The sequence below is a fragment of the Macroventuria anomochaeta genome (genome assembly GCF_010093625.1).
Source record: "Macroventuria anomochaeta strain CBS 525.71 unplaced genomic scaffold BU25scaffold_50, whole genome shotgun sequence".
Classification (NCBI taxonomy): Eukaryota; Fungi; Ascomycota; class Dothideomycetes; order Pleosporales; family Didymellaceae; genus Macroventuria; species Macroventuria anomochaeta.
In genome coordinates, this window is record NW_022985411.1 from 36,354 (window position 1) to 53,563 (window position 17,210).

The 17,210-nt window shown below is 54.1% G+C and overlaps 7 protein-coding genes across 7 annotated transcripts; 4 read left to right on the forward strand and 3 right to left on the reverse strand.

Moving 5' to 3' along the window:
• Positions 1–1,672: 1,672 nt before the first annotated feature.
• On the reverse strand, positions 1,673–2,310 carry BU25DRAFT_228423 (PLAC8-domain-containing protein). The gene is made up of 3 exons (XM_033701390.1): positions 2,192–2,310; positions 2,042–2,142; positions 1,673–1,993 (listed from the first exon to the last, which is right to left on the reverse strand). Exons 1-3 carry the CDS (start codon positions 2,256–2,258, stop codon positions 1,715–1,717), a joined length of 447 nt encoding a protein of 148 aa, XP_033556055.1. The 5' UTR covers positions 2,259–2,310; the 3' UTR covers positions 1,673–1,714.
• Positions 2,311–2,680: 370 nt separating this feature from the next.
• On the forward strand, positions 2,681–4,007 carry BU25DRAFT_228452 (uncharacterized protein). Its single transcript, XM_033701392.1, has one exon. It carries the CDS (start codon positions 2,740–2,742, stop codon positions 3,763–3,765), a length of 1,026 nt encoding a protein of 341 aa, XP_033556056.1. The 5' UTR covers positions 2,681–2,739; the 3' UTR covers positions 3,766–4,007.
• Positions 4,008–4,700: 693 nt separating this feature from the next.
• Positions 4,701–8,665, reverse strand: BU25DRAFT_228447 (uncharacterized protein). The gene is made up of 5 exons (XM_033701391.1): positions 8,308–8,665; positions 7,893–8,235; positions 7,492–7,835; positions 7,095–7,405; positions 4,701–7,024 (listed from the first exon to the last, which is right to left on the reverse strand). Exons 1-5 carry the CDS (start codon positions 8,508–8,510, stop codon positions 4,914–4,916), a joined length of 3,312 nt encoding a protein of 1,103 aa, XP_033556057.1. The 5' UTR covers positions 8,511–8,665; the 3' UTR covers positions 4,701–4,913.
• Positions 8,666–9,725: 1,060 nt separating this feature from the next.
• On the forward strand, positions 9,726–10,835 carry BU25DRAFT_353518 (uncharacterized protein; the record flags this gene model as incomplete). Its single annotated transcript, XM_033703460.1, has 2 exons — positions 9,726–10,409; positions 10,470–10,835. Coding segments are annotated over 2 exons (1,050 nt in total), but the record flags the coding sequence as incomplete, so codon positions are not given.
• Positions 10,836–12,856: 2,021 nt separating this feature from the next.
• Positions 12,857–13,189, forward strand: BU25DRAFT_463301 (uncharacterized protein; the record flags this gene model as incomplete). Its single annotated transcript, XM_033710594.1, has 1 exon — positions 12,857–13,189. The coding sequence occupies one exon, from the start codon at positions 12,857–12,859 to the stop codon at positions 13,187–13,189; it is 333 nt and encodes a 110-aa protein (XP_033556059.1).
• Positions 13,190–13,213: 24 nt separating this feature from the next.
• Positions 13,214–15,474, reverse strand: BU25DRAFT_415702 (MFS general substrate transporter). Its single transcript, XM_033707594.1, has 7 exons — positions 15,139–15,474; positions 15,020–15,091; positions 14,835–14,967; positions 14,679–14,783; positions 14,307–14,630; positions 14,010–14,232; positions 13,214–13,962 (listed from the first exon to the last, which is right to left on the reverse strand). Exons 1-7 carry the CDS (start codon positions 15,229–15,231, stop codon positions 13,341–13,343), a joined length of 1,572 nt encoding a protein of 523 aa, XP_033556060.1. The 5' UTR covers positions 15,232–15,474; the 3' UTR covers positions 13,214–13,340.
• A 170-nt stretch (positions 15,475–15,644) lies between these two features.
• BU25DRAFT_435217 (TMS membrane protein/tumor differentially expressed protein) lies at positions 15,645–17,199 on the forward strand (the record flags this gene model as incomplete). Its single annotated transcript, XM_033708902.1, has 3 exons — positions 15,645–15,695; positions 15,746–16,417; positions 16,465–17,199. 3 exons carry the CDS (start codon positions 15,645–15,647, stop codon positions 17,197–17,199), a joined length of 1,458 nt encoding a protein of 485 aa, XP_033556061.1.
• Positions 17,200–17,210: the final 11 nt, after the last annotated feature.

A 17,210-nucleotide genomic window follows, 5' to 3' on the forward strand; every position in this document is an offset into this window, starting at 1 on the left:
AGCCAGACAGTATACTCTGTACTACTCATTGCAACCAGTCGCCATGGTCTTTGACTAGACGACTACCCCTGATTATCACGGCGATTTATCACGGCAATTTATCACGGTCAAACCTCTGCCGCTCCGAGCTCGCTCAGTGATAACCAACCCCCAACGGCTTTCTGCACCTCTGCCCATCCCCGAGAACCAATCGAATAGTGTCTACAAGCTTTGCTTAAGACACGACTTCAAGGGCTTCTTCTAATCCTGTCATGTTGTTGAGCTGTTGGGGTTGATAAAATGGGGTGCAAAATGCATTTGGCGCATCTGGTGATGGCGCGCATGTGCTGACTAACTACGGTAATCAATCAACGGGCCGGCTCAACGAACGGGCCACCCCACCAACTTTGTCACCTCCACAACAGTAAGACTACACCACCACATAGAGTAACTATTATTATACAAGAAGCTGTCAGAATATAGTGTTGACTACCGTGAAACTTTTGGCTATCTCAGTTTTCTGTAGGACGTGTGACGCGGCCACTACGGGTCTCAACTCCTTGGGGTGCCGAGCTGGGGCTCATGAGCCACCTGTGGACGCCTTGCTGCACCACCACCATCTTTGGATATTTTTGACTGCAATTTCTTTGAGGCTTTCTTCCTTGCCTGTTTAGGCAACTTAGATGCTTTTTGTGCGTTCTTGAGCTCTCTCACGCGTTCTCTCCATGCCCGCCCCAGGCCCCGGACACTTCGATGTGTCCTGGCTGAAGATGTAGGAACGTGGGATGAGCGTCGAGCTACTTGAAGACGACTAACTTGTTGCGGATAACGAGTGGGTAGCCAAAAACCACTCGGGACGCCAGCTTTGAACAGTGTCGTGATTACTGTATCACGAGATCATAGTGGACGAGCCATAAGCACCGTACGTTCACGTACTGTATCATATGGTTTATTTCAATCTAAGGTTATGCAAGTCTAGGATCGGCGACGGCTTTGATCTTAATGTCGTCCATGTTGCTATGCCACACCGGCACCGCATCCTACCTGAGCTTCAGACATCAGAGCAATCCAGTGAAAAGCATCTCCTCTCTTTCGATAAGTCTACGTTAGTTGCGTGCCGACGTCATTGAAAGTCCAGATCACGATCTTCTTCTGCTCCTGCAAATAGTGGTTCCTCTGCATGTGCCCGCGACAGCTCAATTGAAAGTGCGTTCACGACGATGGTTGAACCCAAGAAGACCAGAAGAGAGGCCAGAGGATAGAGCATCCCAGTATTTGGCCAAGAGAACTTGAGTAAGAGCGAGCCACGGCGACAGCCTTTTCTTTGAGCAAAACGGCATCGCGGATCGAGGCATAGCAATACCAACGCAGCGCAGATTTTCTAGATGGAAGTGTCCATCTAACAGCGTGCCTTGCGCAGCACAAGGGCAGTTGACCAGCTGCCGCATTCCTATTGTAGCGGTCAAAAAGGCCGACCTTCTTAACCTTAGAGTTCAGAAGGCTTTATACACCGTTACACCTATGGGCGCCCCAAAACTTGATTTTGAGCAGCACCTCTATTCCTGTCATGCGTCGAAAGTTTATGCTTGCCGTCGCCTTAGCGCAGCACAAGGAAGCTTGAACAATGGATGGAAACCATAAGAGTTGCAAACTGGAACGTATGGACCCAAAGAAAAAGCGACGATTGAACGTTGAATGTAAGATACACTAGCCGAGCCCACCAGATTTCGACACCCTAGCTATGATGAAAGTGCGGCTGCTGTTGTTGCGACTGCTGCACATATTTCATCGAGTCCGTCTTGCCAGGCTGATTCAGCATCGGCTTGCCTTGCTCTTCACGATGCTGCACTTCCTTGTCCTGCTGCATGAGATCGCAAGGCGCGCAGCAGCAAGCGCAAAGACAGTCTTTGCAGCCATTACCGGTTAAGTTGTATTTCGCCCGCATATTGCCACGATTGATCAGTGGTAAGATCCACGATAGACCTACACATGCCATTCCAGTAAAGGTAGCGCACTAAGTTTTGTCAGTGGGTGGAATGGGTGGTAGGGTGAGGATCTTTACGCTGGTGTTACAGCAGGAGTACCTGCTCATGTCACCGTTAGTCCTCATGCGGTGACAGGTACGTCCGTAGAGGACACAGGGACACCACCATGAGAGACAACCTGAGTGACCGTAAGTGGTGAATCACTTGAACTTGCTGGCTGGACTTGCATGTCTCAAAAGGCGTGCAGCATGATGAGCCTTTGTAGTGCCAATCTTGCTTCTGCATCGTGGCCATGTTGGTCGAGAAAACTGAAAACGTTAAGGAAAAATGTTATATCATGTTTAACAACCGAAGATAGGTACAGTAGATGTACTGTACTATAAGTCAAACATCACGTTATGAAACTCTCAGTCGTTCAAGTGGGGCGGCGTGATCCTTCAGGCGCAGTCGGGTCGAAGATATTCTAAGCAGGGCACCAACGCTACTTGGGATGCGACGTTGACTGCAGGGGACTACTTGGGTCCAGGCCTGAGATGGAAACACTCTGTCGAGGCTCAGCATAGCACCACCTGGGTCAAGACTTTGCGATTATGCAAGCACTTGGGGAACGTGTCCACCCTGTTCTAACTGCCGTGAACAGCTTACATGTAATTTGCAACACTGTGGCGCATTGCTCGACGCATACTGGGAGATCTAGACAGGCCAAATCTGGTGACCGTTACTATAAGTATTTCAGGAGCGATTGCTCTGATCGAGCACCTAAGCTACTACCGCCATGGCAAAGACGAAACAACCTTACGACATTATCCCAGGCTTTCAATCCATCGCCCCATCAATCTGGGTGCGTATCTGTTTCTCCATCTCGACCCAATCGGAAGACGATTCAACTCCGTGTCTTATCATACTCATGACATGGACTGGTGCGCACAACCGCTATATCTCCAGTTATACCTCAAAATATGCCTCCATGTTTCCATCATCCCGCATGATGGTAATCACCACATCAGCAAAAGACTTCATCTTCAGAAGCTCTGCACGCAAGCAAAAGCGCCTCCAACAAGCGGTTGACTACATTTTGAGCCTCCGTGCAGAGCTTCCTCTCGGGAGAAAAGGCATACTGCTGCACCTCTTCTCTGAAGGTGGAACTAACAAAGGCTGCGAACTCGCATCAGCATACCGCGCAGCCACCGACACACGCCTACCCATCTCAGCGATGTATCTGGACAGTACGCCTGGACACCCACGTTACCTGAGGCTCTGTTCCGCCCTCTCGAAATCATTCCCGCCAGTTTTTGTTCTCCGACACTTGGCCAAGGTGACTGCAGTCATAGTTTTGGGGCTAGTATGGGTTCTGTACCACGTCTTCATTGGGTATGAGAACAACCCGGTTTCACGTTCAAGAGAACAGCTCCATGATCGAATGTTGTTTGATCTTACAGTTCCGAGATGCTATCTGTACTCGAAGAATGACGCGCTCATTGCCTGGCAAGATGTATACGAGCATGCAGGTGAATCAATGGAGCGTTGCGGGTGTGTTACAGAGGTCATTTTCGCGGATTCAGGGCATGTTGACCACGCCAAGATAGAACCGAAGCGGTATTGGGACACTGTCAAATCAGTCTGGCTGCATGGTCAGGAGGAACACGAAGGGCAAAACACAGCAGCCACAATGAGTGATTTGCAGCTACCAGAGATTGCCTTTCAAGGTAAAATTACTACAGCTGCGAACCACATACTGGAGGAAACGCTTACAAACGGAAAAATTAGTTGGGGGGAAGAGAGGTATAGTGCGTTCGTATGAGGTAACCCTCTATCTAAGGGTTCCTATGTACGCGATCACGATATGATGCAAAAATGTGTGACTCTCTCGGCCTATATTGGGAAGCGTGATAATATGCGGAAACTTGGACGTGAGTACTGGTAGCGGTGCTAGGCTTGTATTGGCGAATGGAATCAGGATTATGGAGTAAGAACGACGTCTCGCTTGATACCCTTGGAGTACCATAGGTGATGTCTCCGGCGGTCGAGAGATGGGCTGACCTTCTTCTGCATGATAGGCAGCAATTCCTTAAGTTCCAGACATTTGCTGAGCAACTCACTAAGGAGACTCAGGAGCTCAAGGTCAAGATCGAGAACCATAAGCGTGAGAAATCGTAGCCTCTGCAGCGACAGTTTCGAGCCAGGCCAAGTCCTCGTTGTAGTGCGCAACAACAACTTCAAAACTCCTCACATTCGGCTCGTTTGGTGAAAGGCGGGAGGATTTGCCCATGGTATAGTTCTGCAGATGTTGATTCCGCGTTCCCACATGAGTCCTACAGCAAGGTGGATCACTTTAATTGCACTCTGCAAGTGCTCTATGTACAGTAGGAATTGTGTGAGACAGTGTAAAGTACTTTTTCTCTCCCGTGCGCCGACAGCCAATGACTACCTCCTTGGTCTTCTTGCGATAGATAACTCTTCCATTATGATTGGCAGTAGTCGTGGGGTTTCTGTCTTTGGTTGGTCGATGCGAGTGGTAGGCTGACGTGAGTGCACCGGTGAATGTAAACGCGTAAAGCGCATGATTTATTATCTAACCTCGGCTTTGCCATAAAGTCTGTGATTACATAAGACTAGTCGTGCGAAGCGCTGCTCGCCTGGGCATATGAGCTATATTGTAGGCCTCGTCTCGAAAGATACTGCGCCTTTGGTGGCTTCCAGAGCTGCCTCGGCAGCATCTGACTGGAGGGCTTCGCGCTTACCTGGGTGCGCTGTGCGAATGCTCGGCCTCTCAGGTCGGAAAGAGCGCTTCCGCATCCTCGAATCCATGGTGATCCGCAATTTCACCCGCGCAATTCTCGCCAGCCCTGTCTTCAATACAAGCACTTAATGACGCGCAGAAGCGTTTGCTTGGAAGATCACCGAGGAGCAGTCTTGGAACCCCTCTTTGACGGCATTACCAGCCTGCACCTACGCGCAATTCCTAACCGAGGTCCTCAACCTTTTGCCCGTGATAACATACTGTGAGCTGATATTGCTGCTTATCTCCTCACGTCTCTGCGCATTATTCGCGGTTCGACTGAGCTCGCACCCCTCTGGAACGAGAGCATAACCTCTACCCCAGTAAAGCTTGGCTGCGTTGCTTAGACCTTCAGGATATAGCGTCGGCGCTGAAGTCGGGCTAGCACCTATCTCCTGCTCTTCCTCGACCGGATATTGACTGAGCTTGGCCAGGCGAATTTGTCGGACGTCGTCATCGTCAGGGAGGTAGGTAGGGGAAAGGCCCTCGGGACTCATTCCGTGTGGATGGCTGTCTCCGGGATCAATCTCCGCGAACGCCGAGGTCGTGGATTCCTCTGATGGCGGACTCTCGAGGATTTCTGTAACCTCTTGCCCTTGCGGGTGGAAGCGGTCTGCGGTCATTGGCTCATGCAGTTCAGCGTCTAATAATCTAGGATAGGATAGACCATGATCCTCTGGCTGTGGATCTGCGGCCGAGACACAGTCGCCTTCCAGGTCTACCAGTTCGGCGCCTGATCCGCTGAGCACAATCGGGCCTGGCTCCGTTTCCCAGGGCGACACGCGTCGCTCGCTGTTGCCAGCCTCAGGATCGTCGAAAAGGCTGCTCTTTACCTTTTTAAAGCCTTGACTCAAGTGGTCTGGTAGTAGACGAGGGTCGATATTCCGAATGTTTTCTAGGTCTACTGAAGAGGCTAGAATTTGGGTGCTGGACATGGAGTCGGTGGCCGTCCCTGGTGTAGTGCAGGTCGTGTCTGATGCGGCTTCGGTGTTCTCTTGCCAATCGCCGCTAGCACCATCGACCGTAGGGTCGGCGTCGGCTTCGTCCCTCTTGCGCTTGCGCTTGCCTCCATTGCTTCCTTGGCGACTTCCATCATCGAAACAGGCATCAGGAGGTGAACATGGTCGGCTGGACAGAGGCTGGAGCCCTTCCATCTCTGTGTGTTCTGAAAGGACGTGATTCTTCCAGTCTTCGAAATCGCCGATGGAAGCATTGCCCTTTCCTTGAAGGAGGCATTCGGGGCACTTGAACGGCTGCGCGAACTTCTTTTCGTTCTGGTCATGGATTCGACGTATATGTCTCCAAAGGCCACCCCCGCGATCGAAGAAGCACTGGCAGAGCAGACAGAGCTCGGAACCCTTCACTGGTTGAGAGATCGATGGAAGGTTTGGCGTGTGCATCTTGCCGTGGGATGCTTCGGCGTGGCTGCTCCAAGCTGACGGGCCTCCGGTGATCGTGATGTCGCCTATTCCTAGGCGGAAACATTCGGGGCATGAGAAAGGCCGATCGAACGTTCCGTCCTTGACGTGGGTCTTCCGGCAGTGCTTGGTGAGCTCGCTCCGGCCGCGGAAGGTGGCGTTGCAGAGAAAGCACCTGGACTGCTTTGTACTTGTGCGGTTGAGGTCGGCGCTCTCGTCGTAGGCAGGCTCTGCCGCGTCGCCACAACCTTCGACTGCGAACTTTGGAGCGCCAGGCCCTAGCCGTGGGCGCGACGGTCGATGAGCCATGTAATCGACCAGAAGCTCCATGTAGTACTGTGCGCGTTGCTCCACCGAACAGCCTTCCTCAAGCTCCAGGGTACAGCTTTGTAAGAACTGTGCAACAGCAGATGGCGCGCCGCTGCTACACGTTTTCTCCGAAGAGGCCGCGGTGGATAATCCTTGGGCCCTCAGGGTATCTACGTGTTCGAAATACGCTGTCCTCTTCTCTTGCAGTTTCAGATGCGATAGGGTCTCGATGAGATTCTCGATCTGCGCTTTGGCCGAACGAATCTCCTTTTTGCCCTTCTCTCGTGCTTCCACGAGCTTGGCGCGGAGGCCCTGCATGTCGCGACGCTTCTCAAACTTCTCCAAGTCCTCTGCACTTACGTCCACAGGAGCGCCTGCGTCCCGGCTTAGGGACATGCTGCGGAGGCTCTGGAAGAGGGCGTCATTGCACCCGGCCATGGGCCCAAAGGCAAACTTCATGAGATCCTCGCGGACCCGTTTCGGCTGGTAACTTCCCTGGAAGACCTGGGTAGTGTTGGAAAGGATGTAATTGCGCAGCGCATCGGTGAGAATGCCTACGAGGTTTCGGGTGTTAGCAGTGAAATCACCCTTCTCACGTCGTGCGAGCTTTATGGGGTTGCTTACCGTCGAGCCTTCCGCCGGCGCCGACCCGCATCACGTAGAAACGTGGATCCCCACGCAGCCCGCTGACGAGGCATGTCCGGTGCCACAAATCGTAGAAAGTACCGTTGGAAAGATTGAGAATAGGGCGATCAAGCATCTCCTCCTTCCAGTCTAGCGGCAGGAAGTCTACGTTTTCGAGGGAAGGGCGGGAGAGCAGTTCCTTAACAGACTTGAACCTCACTTTGAAAGCATCGTCTTTGATTGCTCGCGCGGCGATGATGCTAGCGAGACAGACGAGGCTGTACGGGACAAGTGTCATGGAGAAGGCTATCCTACACAGTTCGAAAGGGGTGAGCAATTGCGGTGGTGAGGAGTAGAGGGAAGAGCGCGAGCGGAGAAGCGGCGCGGTCATACTTACTCAAGCGCTCTAGAGACGCGCGAAGCCCGCTTCAGCTTGTTCTTCCCAATTGTGGGTGTGACGACGAGCTTCGTCTTTGACCGGTCGTCGGGGTCCCGCACAACGGCCAGGCAGACGTCCCTGTACAGAACGCGTGCTATCGTTGCCTTCCTGAAGCCCCCAATGGCAGCTAGGAGGAGGATGCCATGGAAGGAGATGCGGGTGCTACGATTGCAGGGTATGTCCTCTGAACGCTGCCACACCGTCTTGAGAAGGACGAGGGTGTCTTCGGCGGTAGCTTCGATTTTCTCAAACGTGAGAGTGGTCGCAAGTTCGTACTCCTTTGCGAGGGTATGGAAGATCCACTGGAAAGAGAGATTAGCGTTCTTGGGGATTCAGAATAGGCAAGGTAGGGTACCTACCTGGCAGATCTCGAAAACAGGACCCTGTCCGCGTTGATTCGTATGGTCTATGAACTTGAGTCGCCACTGCAGGACATTCTGCGGTTCCTCGTGCCTTTTCTCCCGGAGAACGGTGGAATCGGCCTGGGCGATGAGCTCCCTCCAGCATTGAATGACTGTGGAGGCCGAGTTCACAGTTCGCCTGTACTCGTACTCTTCTGGCCCGAGAACCACAAACTTCTGCACCGAATCCACAACGTAGGCATCAAGGTATAAGCGGCAATGGTTTATAGCCGCCTCAGTCCCAAGGCATAGGTCGAGCCAGATCTGGTTCGGGTCGATTTGCATCACGTTGGTGAAGTACCTGGGGCCACATATTAGATTAAGATCGAGAATCGGCCAGTTGCGCGCGCGGGGGAACAGAGAGGACACTTACGAAACCCAATTCTCCATATTGCGACGGCGGTGGCCGTCTGTTGCTTCCGCAATTATCGGCCGGTCGTCTAGCGGCCGCAACGTGTACGATTGCAGAGTCAACTGTGCCTTTGCTCTCCTCGATTCTATGTCATTGGGAGCCAGTGAATGAGCCTGCGGTGCCCCCGCGTTCCGCCTTCGATTGTTTCCTTGCGGGCGGGCCATGTCTGAGCACCAATGGGCGTGTTCTCTCGAGGAAGGAGGCTTTATTGGATGTGGTTTGAAGGGGCAGTGGAGCGCGACGATAAGAGGGCGGACGGCGGCTCAGTGATCGTGAGGGAGGCGTAGGTCGATGAATGCGCGGGGAGCGTGTTCGAATGCCTCCAATTAATCTAAGGTGGGCATGAAGCTGTTGGAGCAGGCGCGAGGCGCGAGGAGTGCTTCGTGGAGAACGAGGGGAGGGGAGAGCGAGAATAGAAGAGTGCGCGTGAGGGAGAGTAGACGCCGCGGGCCAAAACTCTCCTTTATATGTGGCTTACGTGGAAAGCGAGGAGCTCGAGGGTGTCAGAATGGGCCGCCGAGCATACAGAGTGCCGTGCCACCGCGGGACGGGCGACAACGGTACCAGGAAGCGCGCAGGCACCTGTGAACACGGCTCCGGGGACGCCACCGTGAGCGGCCGGGTCCCAGGGGAACGACGCCATATCGGACGAAGGAAGAGAGGGCATGGGTGGTCAGCTCCAGCGTCGGTCGACTCATGGTGTGGGCGTTTGGAGGGGGAGAGCTGGGTGCTAGCTCCATCGTCACCAAAGACCATCAGTAACGTGGGAACGAGGCGGGGTCATAAACGATACATGACATAAGCAGGTTTACGATACGGGCAGCCAGTTGCTCGAGAGGTCGGCACGGAAGAACAGCCAACGCCGATCATGGCTTGGCGGGCAGCGCAAACGCTCGCCGTGGAGACTTTCCTGGAAACGGGCGCTAAAGCACTCGCCCCACTCAGCCCCGCCAAAGCCGCGGGCACCCTTGCACTTGGGGCTGTGCGGGTGGCGGCTGCCCGGCATTACGACAACCTCGACTGAAGGCTCAAGCTTCCTTTCTTCTACGCACGCCTCTAGGCTGCAACAAATGCCATATACCTCGAATTTTAGAATTCTTGCACTCTGTTGTACCTAGAAACCATCTAAGGTTGTAGCTCGCACAAGAAGACGTTGTCCTCCGGTAGTTCGCATCATGCCTGCGCCACTTGCTAAAGGTGAGTACGAGCTCTCATCTCCACTACTGCATGTATCTGTTGTGTAGCCTCTTCCCTTCCAACACATCTTTCATTCCTCTCGTCATGTTTGAATCTATGCCAACCTGCTTGCAGGCCCCGGCTCGCGCTCTGCTTCACCCAGCTTTCAGCCTCGAACCTCGCCACAGCACCGGCCTAACCACCCCTTTGCTACAGGCCTCATAATAGCTGCGTCAGTCTTAGTTGCCGCTGGAATCGCCATCTACGAGAACCCACAAGTACGGCAATGGGTCGACCAATCTCGCCGCAAAATCGCTGTTGCCCTGCACTCGCTCGGCGATGACATCCAGCCGCGTCGACAAAGCGAGTCTTCTGACGATTTCGAAGAGAGGAAGAGGAGACGAGAAGAGCTTATCAGGAGGAATCGCAATGAGCTGATTCGGCGAGCTCGTGAGGAAGGCATAGCAGTCGATCTAGATGAGCTAGCTAAGATTGGCACTGAAGATGCTGCACTCGCAGAGAAACGGTCGTGTGCCAACAGGTCGAAGAGCTTTGATGAATTAGTCGGCAGCGATGGCATGCTCAGACAGGGCGCAACGGCAACCGGCTCCGACACTACGAACACTGGGATGAGGAAGCGAGGTGTAGCTGGCTTTGCAGCTGGCACAGCCACAGCAGCAACTACGTCAAACCCCTTCGCAGATGAAAACGTCCTCTTCGAGGTCGGCGACGACGATGACGCTCCCTCGCCCAAGCCCTTCATCTATGAGGAACACATTCCACGCTCGCGTTCTGCCACAATCGAAGCCGAGACACCACCCATCGAGGCACCCCTTGAGCCATCCCTCGCAGCACCCCTCCTCGATCTGACTTCTGAACCCCAATCCGTCTACCTGCACCCTGAGACTCGCCTGGTATCTCCAACCGCACTGTTGCACACATCTGAGACAGAACAGGCCGCTCAGTCCTTCTACTCCTTCACCTCCTCGAACGACCGCGACGACGACTTCGAAGAAATGTCCGCCGGAACCCTCACGCCTCGCTCCGAGCGCTCAGCTGCAACTGGCGCATCCATCGTGCCCAGCCACGCCGACGATATTGCGGTGTTGAGCATGCAGAACGATGCAGACCACGACGCGAGGTCAGAGGTGTTGTCCGAGAGTGGCTTCACTGATGCTGGATACAGCGACTTCGAACTCGGAGACAGGACTGGCGTCATGACGCCTAACTCGTGGACAGACGTTGGCAGCGACAATGAGAGTGAGTGGGGTGGACCTCAAGGCAACGGGCATGTGAGCCAGATCCATCAGTAGGCGTTTACTATTTTCGTCCACATCTCGCGGCAAAAGAATGATTGGCAAGGCGTTCTGGGTGGGACACCCGAGTGGGATAGGAAGGATACCTATGGCGTTACTTGACGTCATTTCGACAGCTTCGTTCTGTGTTGCTTCGTACAAATACTTATCTTCGTATCTATCACTACCCTACTTCACCTCTCCACTTCCAGATCCCACTTTCCTTGTCTCAACGCTTCTAATAGCTCTTCCCAGCTTACACCGACATTCCCTAGTGCTTCTCTGGTCGCACCGATGACTTCTGCTACCGCAGGATCAAGGTATCCGCTACCACCGTTGAGCATGAAATTCAGGAACACGGTTGCGCTCGGACTCGATAGGAGGAGCTCTTGGTCTGTTCGCCAGACATGTTTAGTGTTTTCCATGGCTGGGTCCTGCAGGAGTATTAATTGATTGATGTCAATGCCCTGCGCGTCTTGGAGATGATCGAGATCTGCGAAGGAGCTATCATGCTTATTGCTGAGGAAGCGAGTTAGAAATGGATGGAGCATGCGAGAATGTAAGTGACCCATGGTCTTCAATTCCGGACTTCAAGATTTTGGGTTTGACGCATTCACGTTGATGAAGAGGAGAGTAGTGGAGTGACGTGTTGCTGGTGAATGCATGCGGTTGGCAGGGCGAGTCATTCGAGCAGCGTTGAGTAAATTGTTGACTGCTGGCAGCGAAGCATCCAACCATTCGACTCACTCCAGACCGTATGTCTCCGGCCAAAATTTCGCACACACAGTATCCCTACAAGACTCAGTAATCTACCCATCAGGCTGCCCGTGTCTTTCCATAGCCCTGGAAACCTGCCTTAACACAAGCACTCTCTCCACTAACTCATGTTTCTTAGCCTCCATCGCCCTTTTTGCCCCCATCGCACTCGATTCCGCTTGTACCGAAAACCTGTTGTTCCCTTCATCCTGTTCAGTCAAAAACACCATGTTGCGTAGCAGAGCTGATAGACCTACCAGAACTATCGGCTTCGGGTTCTGCTGTCCCTGCAGATTCCCGTGGTTTATCATCCGTAGATGTGGATTCGTATTTCACACTGCAAGTCATTTTGGGATGGTGTCCAGCCTTCGGTAGGAGTGAGTTGCAGATATCTTTTGGGAGGATGAAAACAGGTGAAGGGTCAAACAAAAGTTATAGACGCTGGCAGCCAGACCGCACGGCTGAGAGGAGGGAGAGAGAGATGGGGGTTATATCGAGGGCTTATGTAGCAAGGCGTTGTGTACTGGCGCATGTGAGAGGGCGTGTCAGACCTGTAGAATGCGAGACAGATGAGCGGTGCTGCGAGACTGGGGGAGATACGGAAAATGCGAGAGTGCAAGCGCGTAGTGAATACACGGTACCTTTCCGCCACAGGTCGCTCTCAGTTTGATCTAGACACTGTTTCATGTTGTCTCTGATTCGATGTTTCTATGACAGTCCCGCACTCTTGGCTGCAATTTCCTTCCCCTTGATACCCTGAGTCTCAACCCTCTTCCTCAGCCGTTCTGTGTTTCTCCCTATCGCACCCACTACTTCCTGCAGCCTGTGTATCGCGATATGTCCCATATCTATCTTGCCCACAGCTTCGTTCAGCTTCATTTCTTGCTTGATCTGCTCTGTCCGGATTTCTGCGCCGAGGGAGAAGAAGAGGGAGCGGACTTCCTCCTGGAAGGACGATAATTGACTTTCGAGTGTGGGCTCAGGTGTGGACATTGTGGCTACGGTGAATGAACTGAAGTGTTGTGTGTATCTGTGGAGGTAGGAGAGCTGGGACGGGGTGTTTTAGATATGCGGTGGGGAGAAGAAGAGGAGCGTAGTTCGTAGCGCACATTCGACGTGGCTGATGATTTGGCGAAGAGGTGACGCGTGTGGTGGGCAAAATGCCGTTTGTAAACAGCTGTTGGTGCGTGTCGATGTCACGCTCGGGCGCTGGGAAAGCCGTTGATGCTGCAACCCTCCCACAAAAATCTGTAAATCTGCAGCATTGTAACGCATGCAACACGATGTCACGACTCACCCGCAAAGCAAGCGCAATCCAGCTCCTTTCGCTCAATGCAGAGCAGACCCAGATTGAGCAGCAAGCACTGCATGCTGAACTTAATGATCTCAAGGAAGCGCTGAAGCGGAGCCATACGGCATACACCATGCTTCGCGACGACGTTGAACGCTTCAAGAGTATTGTGCGAGCCCAGGATGTTGCGCTGAAAGGGTTGCGTGAGGAGGTGATGAGCTTGAGGAGCGAAGTCGCTGCGTTGACGAGGCTGCCTGCTGTTGAGAGGCTTAGAGGAGCAGTGGAAATAAGGAAGGAGAAGGGTGAGAGGGAGCAGGGGAGGTGAAGATGAGATGTGGTCGACTGTGCGATATGGCTTGTCGGGCCTGAGAGACTTCTACCCTATCGTGAGTACTGTAGATTCCGATACCTGGAACCCAATCCTCATCTAGTCTAGATCCGACATACATATTCTTCAAGTTTCGTGAAGATATACTTCAGGCGTCGCGGTGTCTTTCGTGCTCTTCCAAAGCCGCCCTTTTCCTGGCATGCTCTCCGTGAATGCCCCACAGACACACGACGATGCCAAGCACACTAGAGAGTAACGTAACGTAGTACGCCCGTTGATAGCATTGCAGTCCTTCCTCGCAGTTTCGGTTGCCGTCCGGCTCCACGATGGAATTCGAGTCGTACACAGCGCCGTAGAACAGGTTGTAGACATTACCGCTGACAACAGGAGCCAAAGTCAAAAAGCCCCAGTTGACCGAGAAGCCGTCGGGACCGAAAGTGTCCACCACGACCGCCGGGAGGACACCGAAGGTGACCCCGTACGCAAGGCCGCAGAGGCCCGAGACAGCCCAGAGGTAGTTCGGATTTTCAACACGAGTCGCGCAAAATTGGTCAATTGCGAAGATGAAGGCCGCGATGACAACGCACCAGAAGCGGGAGTGGCCAAGGCGCTTGACAATGAAGTCGGAACCGATGCCTGATGACAGGCGGCCGAAGAAGGAGCCGAGTGAGATGATGGAAACGTGCCATAACTGGCGGTGTGCGACGAAGTCTTTACTCGCGGACTTGTCGAAGTGGTTCCACAGAGCCTGGACGTTGTGGCCAATGTTACTATCGAAGTCAGCATGAGCACTCATACCTTGCGAGAGTCGACTTGCTTGATTGTCATAATACCAACACCTGTCAGTAGGCCCATAAGAATCCAAAGTTGCCAGAATTCCGGCTTGTAAAGCAGCGCAAATCCAGTAATGTCTAGGCAGTGTGAGTGAGATGACTTCTTGCTATGTCTGCTTGCAGCATCCTCCTCCGGATCGATGTCTCCAGGCCCAGAAATGAGCGAAGATGTTTCGGTCGACGATCGGCTGGGGTCATCTTCGTCTGCTGGATGCGGTTGGTATATGGTAGGGGGGAGTATATAGGCTACAGCTACGGTCAAGAAGAGAGGCGGTACTTACTGACTTCTTGTGGGGGCAGTACAGTGGCGCTGTACTTGCTGCGGTTGGAATTGGTTCGGTGCAAGATGTTCGAGTTGCGGCGGGCTCGCTCGTTTGTAGGCAGAACTGTGTAGCTGGTGCTACTCTTGTGGTCAACAACGATGAGAAAGGGGATTGAGATGAGGACGAGTAGTGAAGTCGCTAGCGAAAGCATGGTAAGCAGGCCGGAGGTGTTGCCAGGAAACGCAAGGCCGGCAATGAGGGTATAGAAGAAAGCGCTCAACCCAAAGGCCGCCAAAGGGAAAGCCGTCGCCGACCCGCGGTGTGTAGGCCAGTTTAATGTCGCTGGAGGTGTCAGTGGATGGTCGGAGGGGGCCTTGTTAGCTTCCTTACCTGTCTTCAAAGCAGCCTGGAACGCAGCACAGCTGCCCACTCCAGTAACGAACGAATAGAACGATATCATGGCGACGCTCATAGACCCAGGGCCACCGTCGTAGGCTATCCCAGGTCAGTCATGTCAAAGCTGCAGTTCGCAGAAATGCGACGTACCCATCTTGATGGGGTAGTATCCAACTAGCAGCGCAAACATGCCAATGATAGCCGAGAGGCGAGGATTCACCTTATCTGTTATGAGACCAATTGGTATGCCCGACGCATACATGCCCATGTTCGCTGCTGTTCCCTAGTCATTGTGAGACGGTGGCACTCGAAGCTGGCGGCAGAGACGGGCGTACGATGACATTGCTCTGGGTGGCCGAGAGCTGGAGCTTGTCGGCAAACTGCGGTGCCCACGCTGAGTATGCATACTGCGAGCTGTTAGCACAAGTCAACGGCCGCTGGACTTTGGACATGCATTTGTTCCACATGCCAGCGCAATGGCCGTGGCAGCAACGACAGACACGACCCGCGTCTTCTTGTGGGGCGTGGTCTTCTCCAAGTCGACCATGGTAGGCAGCCAGAAATGTATGTTAAGGAGTCGCGGCAACCATCGAGTATTAGATTGAAATTGGGAGGGCTGCGCAATGGCAGCCAGTGGGTCTAACAGATAACGGCAATGCACGGGAGCCCAAGGGTGAGACAAGCTGAGCGTACGGACACGTCGACGAATTCAAGTGTCAAGCAGAAGCAGATAGATACACCGCGCGACAAGAACAAGCAAGGCGAGGAGATGCAATGCGCCCCAATTGACTACACATTGTTCTGGGAACGTGACGGTTCAAATGTTGAGAGCTGCTCGGAGATAAGCTGCCAAGCACGGCAAGAGCCGCACGCGGGTGAACGTCACCGAGCGGGCTGCAACCTCGTGCGCTCTTCTGCCAGGCGTCTCTCCACAACACCCACCCCCACAACACCGCAACCATGGGCGCCGCATTGTCGCTCCCGTTCCTCGCCATGCCCGCCATGGGCACAGTACGTCAAAAATGCTCTGCACTGGCTGTGAGCTGTGCTAACCCGGCCAGGTATGGAGCGTCGCCGCCTCCTGCTGTGGCGCGGCCACCTGCAGCGCCGTCATGGGCTCCTGCGGTGGAAAGTGCGGAAACAGCATCGCTACCCGTATCGCATACGCCCTCATTCTCCTCATCAACTCGATCGTCTCGTGGATCATGCTCACCGACTGGGCCATGAAGAAGCTCTCGAAGCTCACCCTCGACTACGTCGACATCAAGTGCCACGGCGAGCAGTGCTACGGCTTTGTCGCCGTCCAGCGCATCAACTTCGCCCTCGGCTTCTTCCACGTCCTCATGGCCCTCATGCTCGTCGGCGTTCGATCCTCCAAGGATGGCCGCGCCAGGATTCAGAACGGCTTCTGGGGCCCCAAGATCCTTGGCTGGATTGCCATGATCGTCCTGACCTTCTTCATTCCGAACTCGTTCTTCATCGTCTGGGGCAATTACTTCGCCATGGGCGGAGCCTGCCTCTTTCTGCTCGTTGGTCTCATCCTGCTCGTCGATCTGGCGCACAACTGGGCCGAGTACTGCCAGGAGAAGATCGAGACATCTGAGTCGAGGATGTGGACGGCGCTGCTCGTTGGCTCTGCGCTGTTCATGTACCTCGCATCGTTCGCCATGACGATCGTCATGTACATCTACTTCGCCAAGAGTGGATGCGGCATGAACCAGGCAGCCATTACTGTACGTACCTTCACGTCTGATCTCCACCTCATAACCAACATGTCTAGATCAACCTCCTGCTCCTCCTCGTCACATCCGTCATCTCGATCCACCCCGCCGTCCAAAACGTCAACCCCCGCGCCGGTCTCGCGCAATCCGCCATCGTAGCAATCTACTGCACCTACCTGACCCTCTCCGCCGTAGGCATGGAACCCGACGACCACCAATGCAACCCACTGATCCGCGCCCGCGGCACCCGCAAGGCCACCATCATCATCGGCGCCATCGTAACCTTCATAACCGTCGCCTACACCACGACCCGCGCCGCCACCTACGGCCTCGCCCTCGGCTCGCAAGGCAACTCGTACGGCAACGGCTACGCGCAAGTCGGCACCGACGACTACGAGCACGGTCTCGTAACCCAACAGCCCTCATCGCGCCGCGACATGCGCCAGGCCGCGCTCCGCGCCGCCGTCGAATCCGGCTCGCTCCCTGCCTCCGCGCTCGACGACTCCGATTCGGAGGACGAGGACGACGCGCCGTCCAAGGCGCCGCGCGACGATGAGAGGAATGCGACGCAGTACAACTACAGTCTCTTCCACGTCATCTTCTTCCTGAGTACCGCGTGGGTCGCGACGCTGCTCACAAGCAACTTTGATGAGAAGGCAATGACAGGTTTTGTACCCGTGGGACGCACGTACTGGGCCAGTTGGGCCAAGATTATCAGTGCGTGGGTGTGCTATGCGATTTATGGGTGGAGTTTGGTTGCGCCGCTTGTGTTGCCTGATCGGTTCGATTACTAGGAGCGTCGTTG

Coding starts and splice junctions, on each gene's coding strand:
- BU25DRAFT_228423 (XM_033701390.1), bottom strand. CDS start 2,258: ATGGCCACGATGCAGAAGCAAGATTGGCACTACAAAGGCTCATCATGC. Junction 2,143..2,191: donor CTGCACGCCTTTTGAGACAT/GCAAGTCCAGCC, acceptor ACGGTCACTCAG/GTTGTCTCTCATGGTGGTGT. Junction 1,994..2,041: donor ACTCCTGCTGTAACACCAGC/GTAAAGATCCTC, acceptor GACAAAACTTAG/TGCGCTACCTTTACTGGAAT.
- BU25DRAFT_228452 (XM_033701392.1), top strand. CDS start 2,740: ATGGCAAAGACGAAACAACCTTACGACATTATCCCAGGCTTTCAATCC.
- BU25DRAFT_415702 (XM_033707594.1), bottom strand. CDS start 15,231: ATGGTCGACTTGGAGAAGACCACGCCCCACAAGAAGACGCGGGTCGTG. Junction 14,784..14,834: donor ATACTACCCCATCAAGATGG/GTACGTCGCATT, acceptor GACCTGGGATAG/CCTACGACGGTGGCCCTGGG. Junction 13,963..14,009: donor GTTGGTATTATGACAATCAA/GCAAGTCGACTC, acceptor TGACTTCGATAG/TAACATTGGCCACAACGTCC.
- BU25DRAFT_228447 (XM_033701391.1), bottom strand. CDS start 8,510: ATGGCCCGCCCGCAAGGAAACAATCGAAGGCGGAACGCGGGGGCACCG. Junction 7,836..7,892: donor CTGTTTTCGAGATCTGCCAG/GTAGGTACCCTA, acceptor CTCTCTTTCCAG/TGGATCTTCCATACCCTCGC. Junction 7,025..7,094: donor CGCCGGCGGAAGGCTCGACG/GTAAGCAACCCC, acceptor GAAACCTCGTAG/GCATTCTCACCGATGCGCTG.